This window comes from Strongylocentrotus purpuratus, unplaced genomic scaffold (genome assembly GCF_000002235.5).
Source record: "Strongylocentrotus purpuratus isolate Spur 01 unplaced genomic scaffold, Spur_5.0 spur5_scaffold_1, whole genome shotgun sequence".
Lineage (NCBI taxonomy): Eukaryota > Metazoa > Echinodermata > Echinoidea > Camarodonta > Strongylocentrotidae > Strongylocentrotus > Strongylocentrotus purpuratus.
In genome coordinates, this window is record NW_022145594.1 from 1,684,870 (window position 1) to 1,691,894 (window position 7,025).

General features: G+C 37.0%; 1 protein-coding gene across 1 annotated transcript; it reads left to right on the forward strand.

The window, feature by feature from the left end:
• The first annotated feature begins 4,030 nt into the window (after positions 1-4,030).
• On the forward strand, positions 4,031-7,025 carry LOC105436629. Its single transcript, XM_030978945.1, has 3 exons — positions 4,031-4,088; positions 5,049-5,124; positions 5,751-7,025. The coding sequence occupies exon 3, from the start codon at positions 5,794-5,796 to the stop codon at positions 6,583-6,585; it is 792 nt and encodes a 263-aa protein (XP_030834805.1). The 5' UTR covers positions 4,031-4,088; positions 5,049-5,124; positions 5,751-5,793; the 3' UTR covers positions 6,586-7,025.

Here is a 7,025-nt window from a genome sequence, read left to right on the forward strand (position 1 = left end):
ATGATACACATTGGGAAAAACTGATCTGATCGATTCCTTAATTCTCCCAACTATATTATTACAATTTAATTACATATTGGGTGAATGTTAATTGTCATAAAGCAATGAATTGACTCTACATACCCTTCCAGACATTTAAGTGTTGACAGATTTGTAATAGCTTGTTTTGTTTTTGTTTTTTCATGAAGAAAACGGTTGGGAAAATTAAAAAAAGGTTTGGAGAACTTACTGTAAATCACTGTTAGAGAGTGTTGACCAGTGACGCCTTCAAAGAAAACCATAGATATCTCCGTGGTTTGAGAATTTGTTCAGGATTTTTTGCATGTCAGAGAGTTAGTACAGTAGAAGGAATATAATAAGTAACATTTCGTACGAAAATTATGCAATTTTTTCATCAACTTACAACGATTTTACCAAGTTACCTTAACACTTCTCCAGGCGCGTACGCAGGATTTTCGAAGGGGGGGGGGTTAAAAATGTGAAAATCGCGCCAATTTTTTTTTTTCGCAACGACTCAGCCAGCCGCTGAATAAGCGGGGGGGGGGGTAAGAGTACATTTTTAGTTTTGGTCCCGAAAATTTGGCCGATCGATATTTCGTTCCGTTGGGGGGGGGGGTATTCAAGACCCTCAATGGATCCTCAATACACATTTATGCTTATGAAACAGGACATAGAGTCTATGGAAAATTTCTCTTTTCTTTGTAATGTTATTTTCTACTTTCTGGATGAGTGATTCCAAAGACAATACGTGATCACTACAAATGCGTCCAAGTTTGCTGTTTCAACTCGTGAATTATTGTGGTATAGTTTAATGTTGTTTGTATTTCCTAACCAAAATCATTGAAAAGAATTTGTTGACTGATTATGTGCTACGTAATCATTTTTGTCTTCCCAGATTTCAGCCTGTGTAACAGCAATCCCTGTGTGAATGGCGGTACTTGCTTAGACGTTGATGAATCGCCATTCAGCTGTACATGTACACCAGGCTACACTGGTCCGACGTGCAGTGAAGGTAAGACCATGATTGAATGATTAATTGGTTTGCCAACAACAATAACTACATGTGTACAAAATGTGTCATAACAATACCGGATGGAAACACACATTTGCATACTTAAATGTTGGTCTTATATCCCCAGGGTAGCCACATCAGTATTAATAGGCCTACTATTCTAGCTGGGGGCCCGAAATTCCTCATACCCAGCTATTTGCAGGTACCCATTTACTCCTGTATGGAGGGAAGCAAATGTGGTTTGATGTTCTGCCAGAGGACATTGGTGCTGGACTGGGATTCGAACACTCAACCCATGAATTGAGAGTCAAGTGGATGAACCACTTTGCCACGACACCTCTGATATGATAAAAGCTGGTCAAAGGGACCAGAAAATAACACGTGTGTTAATCCATATTTTGTACATAAGTCAGGCACGACAAACAGGTACCTAGAACGTTTTTATTTCAGGGATTAGGGCTTCAATGATCAAAGGGTTACGCCGGTTCCTTCAAAGGCTAGTTGCAACAATGCACTTCATTTATTATCATTCTTCAGAATTTGTAACTTTGGTACTGGAGGCGAAATTCATGTGCCATAGTGCCTCTGCATGCTCAATTTATTTAAGCGGTATTTAAAGATTAAATGGAAGGGCATGCACCGACCCCACTCTATCTTGATTAATTCACTGTACTTTCCTCAATTTTCCTCAAATATTTTTTCCAGGGCGTTTCTTGCCACAATACAAGCACCGCAACTACATTTGTAACTTTACTAACATCATCCAGTTACCATCAAACAGTTACCATCTATATTTTCTCAGCTTTCGTTATCATGTTTTTTTTTTCTTTGCCACTCTAGCCCACCTACTATTTAATGACTTTTTTCATGTTGAACTAAAAGTTAACATTGATTTTCATTCTTCCAGAGATAAGGCTTACGACATCATTCACCTTTACTACGCAAGCTTCTGCACAAAGCACAGAATCACAAACAGGTTGGATTAAGATATTAATTTGTTTGAAACACGACCGCAAAGACTTTCATAATGGCTTATTTCGAATCATCGGGGCATCCTGTTGAGTCGGATGGTCGCGTTACCCAAACTTTTGTGAAAACATGCCCCTTTATACCCGAAATTTCGGGGGTGATGTTTGTAAAATAAACCCTCTCATCTACAAATGATCTGGTCCAATTTATCTGACAATTTATTAAAATCTACGAAAGGTCGCCTGACTCGTTTTCGTTTCATGAAAGGTCGACACGCGACCACCCGACCGAACGCGATGATCCGATGATTCGAAGTGAGCCTTCAAAATCAACCCATTGCACGTTTCATAAGGTGTTGAACGGTGTTTATGAGATCGTCTTCGTTGATTTTCGATAATGTTTTGCATGATTTAATCCTAGGGCTTATAATTATGCGTATTTACATGGAACCCCTGAAACATTTTCTTAATTTGAGTTACGTACCAAGCATGAGTATATTTAATTGAATTTTAGCAAGTATCTACATATGTCTTTCCAAGTACCTCAGTCTTGAGCGATAGGTTTCAGCATGTTATATTCTGTTGCTCCACATTCTGCGTTTCTAGATAGCCTTACGAGGTGTCCCCATCATATGAAAGGATGATCCTTGATAGCTGACAATTAACTTCTTTTCGATAATGCCCTGTAATTATTGGGAAAATGTCATTTAGAATTTCCCCCGATAATTTTACTTCTTGTATGCATGATAAAAGTACATGTAAACGATTTCTTCATGGAGTGTTCTAGAAAGAAATGTCAAATCTGATTTTGATACTAACATCTTAACTTATATTGGTAATCTTACGTATCTTCTCTTTCATTGCTTTAGAAATGTCATTAACAACGACGGCATATTTACCAACATCGCTATTAACATCAGTAGCACTTACTACGTGGCTTTCTCCGAAATCAACAGGTTTGAATGTATTTATAGAGCTATTGACATAGCGTAGCCTTGGATGACAGGGGGTGACCCTGCCCCGCCTCCTTTCCTCGGTTTAAATTAAAAATAGTCATCCACTAACTTCGAAGTCATAAACCCTTCCTCATACCCCTACCTTCATCCCACATCCACTGTTAGACAAATCTTGCTTTGCCAGTTGCATTTTAAATTCTATCATGAATCAACATTAAGTATATGTGATTAAACTTAATCTAGAAGTACTTGCCTATGGCATCGTGGTCATATTTCTACCCTACCACTCTAAAAGCCCAACATATTTAATCGACGTTTAAAAGGACCAATGAGTGTCAACTCTCCAAAAATAATATATAGATTACACTTGTAGCATGTTAGATCCAACAGTATAAAGGCTGAATGTAGCATGTTAAAAGAGTTCATTTACCAGTTTGAAAATGCGACACCTTGGCCCTTCTTAAAATGTAGTATAGTAACATCTGAGGTTTTCGAATGTAAAATAATTCCACATTTTGATTTGTAATAAAAGATTTTTTTAACGCAAAAAGATAATGCTTCCTAAAATCGTAGGTTTTGAATTGCACTTTGATATTTATGTTTGCTTACCGTTAAAAATAAACCTTCAGTAAACCTAAAAACCTTGCGGGCATGAAATGTTCAAGAATTTTCGGATTGTTTCACATTCACGAATGACGCGAAATGATTGAATCGCAACTGACCATGCTGAGAGCTAAAGCTGACTATGGTTGACTGTTTGCTGCAGATTTAGCCAGCTCTAAAGAGCTACCCAGGTTGGACGACAAAGTTCCCACCCCTAGTCCCTCACTGATATTGACAACCCGCAACTGGTGACATGTTTAAACAATTATTGCCGGTTTTAAATAGCTGTGGTTGATATACGAAATGATAACTTACCATGCTGAAACAACAACGAACTTTTGCAATTCACCAAAGGTTGTTGCCGCGAAAGTCGCTTCCGCAGTGTGTCTAGTTCATGTTGCCGATGTTTCTAGTTTTTACAAGTTTTTACAATAAATATGCATTATTAAATGACCTTTGTTTCTCAGATTTCTCACTTTTAATGATGTAATGCCATTGTCTTTTTCTTCATCTTAGAAAGTTTAAAGGGAGAATCGTCACCTACCGGAGGTGAGTAGCCTCGCGATTATCAGACAGTTATCATCTTCATTATGTTGATCATTAATCATTATCTGTTCATTGGTGTTCTACAAAGACTGAGATAGACTTTAAGTTGGACTTAACTATGTCAGGCCGTTCATGCCACCGTTTGCTCTCATCATTTACTGGCATTGGTCTTTCAAGGGACGTACAGATTCATGGTCACAAATCAACAGAATTTACATTTTGTGATAATAATAATAATAATAATAATTACAGTGCTTATATAGTGCCTAACACTTACTTTGTCAGAAGTCTCTAAGCGCTCTACAATAATGCAGCATAATTACACTGGCTTTAGCAGTGCAGCTGTTACGTGATAATTCATTATTGAAGGAAAAGATCATAATGGTGAAAGCAAATATTGGCATGAACGGCCTGCCATAGTTCAGTCCAACTTAAAGTCGATCTTGGTCTATATGAAACACTTCCCATGAATGATACATATCAAATGAACAAAAAGTTGTTTAAAATAAATTTTGAGAAGATCAAAGATACAAGCATTCATACATGCAGCAATCCACCATGATCTATTGAGTGCATTATTTGGCCGCCAGAGGAGAAAAGAACAAACTTGTTTATGGCAGTTCTTCCTGACGAAGGTAAAAATATAGAATGTAAGTAAAATAATGTATTGAAGATGTATATAACGATTCGACGTTTATAACGGATGATAGTGAAATAGTTATTACAAAAACAATCCTTCTTATAAAGTATAGTGATACTGTACATGAAGACCTCCCAACACAATGGAGACTATATTATGTAGTCTAATTAGGCAGATTTTCCTTATTTAAGACGGCCTACAATTTTGCAGGTTTCAATAGGAAATAATTTTTAATGGCAAAAATATATATTGTGTCAAATATAAAAATATATATTTATATATAAATAAACATATAAATATCCTTATATCATACCTCTTGAAAGCTATTGCAGGTGGAAGCTTGGTGACCATCCTTTTCATCTTAGTGGTAATCGTTGTTACCCTCATCCTATTCAGAAGGTATATATATGTATATATTTTTTTTCTTAGTTTATTATTAGTTATTATTATTAGTACACATTAACGCCACTTTACTTTCTTTTGCCCCAAATTCATCATCATTCAATATTTCTAAATTTAAGAGGAGATCAATAAAATACAGTGAACCCCTTTATCCAGGGACCAGAGTTATCTAATATAGATAAAATGTATTTCAACACAGGCACCTCTAATGATTCTTACCAGACACAAACACTTTCAATAAAAATAATTATGAAGATTCCATGCTTCGGCGGTATTTTGTTCTTCTGTAGAAATTCTTCAAATTAAATCAAGTCTACGCTCTTTATCCAAGACTTTTGAGTAAATAAAACAAACCTTTGTGCCAGTTGTCATGGATTTAACGAATCATTCCCAACTCCTTTTATATTATCCAGCAGTCTACTGGATGACTCCCCCCCCCCCCCTCCCCCCTGTAACCAAGAGTAATTAATAAAACATAACAATGTAAGAGCTGGATCAAACATGTTAAAAGTATTAATCCACCCTTTTGAAAAGTTCACTCCTATAGATCGGAGCTTCCGAATGTTGATTTAATTAACCTTGAAGTATTTACTGTGTACACTTTGTTAATGATTTTCCTACAGGCGTCGTGCGGCTAAACCTGTCCTACCCGATAATGAAAATGAAATGGATAACTATGCCACGGTTGCAAACTGCTACGAAGATAGCAAACCAGCAGACAGTTCTCCTGGCGAACCATATTATCTAACAGTTGAAGCAGACAGTACTCCTGGCGAACCATGTTGTCTAACACTTGAAGCAGACATCGATCAAAATGACGGATTTGGGATTTTTGTCATCAAAGATTCAAATGGTTGGAATGAAACTGATACCGGGGTTGGTTTCGTGGATAATGTTTTATATGGAACAAGTGATGAACAAATTCCAAAACTTGGTAATCCCACGAGCGGTGCTCCCGAAACTGATGAGGACGGTTATGAAGGTTATGAAGATAAAGAGATTGTGGTTGACAACGAGCTTTATAATGCACCATCCCGGACAACTCCAGGTTACAAGCTCGAAACGTTGGATGATAAAGGGAATGACGTTTATGAAAACCCTGATGAAAACGTATATACAGAGTTTACAGATGACGAAATATTGATCGACAACGAGCTTTACGGTGCTCCATCCCCGATAGCTCCTCGTGTTCACAAGCTCGGTGCGGTGGTTGATGAAGGAAAGGACCCCGTTTATGAAAACCCAGACGGGAACGTCTATGAAACTTATGTGGAAGAAGACGCAATGATCGACAACGAACTCTACGGTGCAGCGACCCCGCCTACTTCCCGTGCTGATAATACGAACGATCCGGTGGTTGGCGATGGGGGTGGTGAGATGTATCAAAACACCGAATTCCATTCAGTGCCAACTAACTTGATAGCGAATGAACTTTACAAAAGCGTAGATGAAATTTAATTGACTTCAGTAATTTACATTGTACATATTTTATCATTCGAACCACGATGTATTATAGGCAATATTATAATAACATAGTCCTTAATCTGTAGGCCTAGAGTGCATCAATCTTTCTAAAACAGTTTGAAAGAAAACATTGGGAAATGTTCCAAACTTCACTAATGCTAAATTATACAGATTTCAAGGGTTTGATATAATTTCCCATGAATTTGAATCTAGTAATTGAAGCGATTATATATCATTCGTTGAACAAGTGTAATTTGTAAAAAGTGTAAAAAGTGTAATTCGAAGAAGGGTCAACAATTTTTGTTTTCTGGTCCCACTATTTGGAATAGTCTACCATTAAGCATTCGTTCCTCCACCTCAGTCGCATCATTTAAGAGAAATCTAAAAACTCATTTGTTTTCTTTGTAATTGTTTTTTTAGAGTGTTATGCACTT

What these genes read in the sequence shown, in the direction of transcription:
- LOC105436629 (XM_030978945.1), top strand. Translation starts at nt 5,794, where the DNA reads ATGGATAACTATGCCACGGTTGCAAACTGCTACGAAGATAGCAAACCA.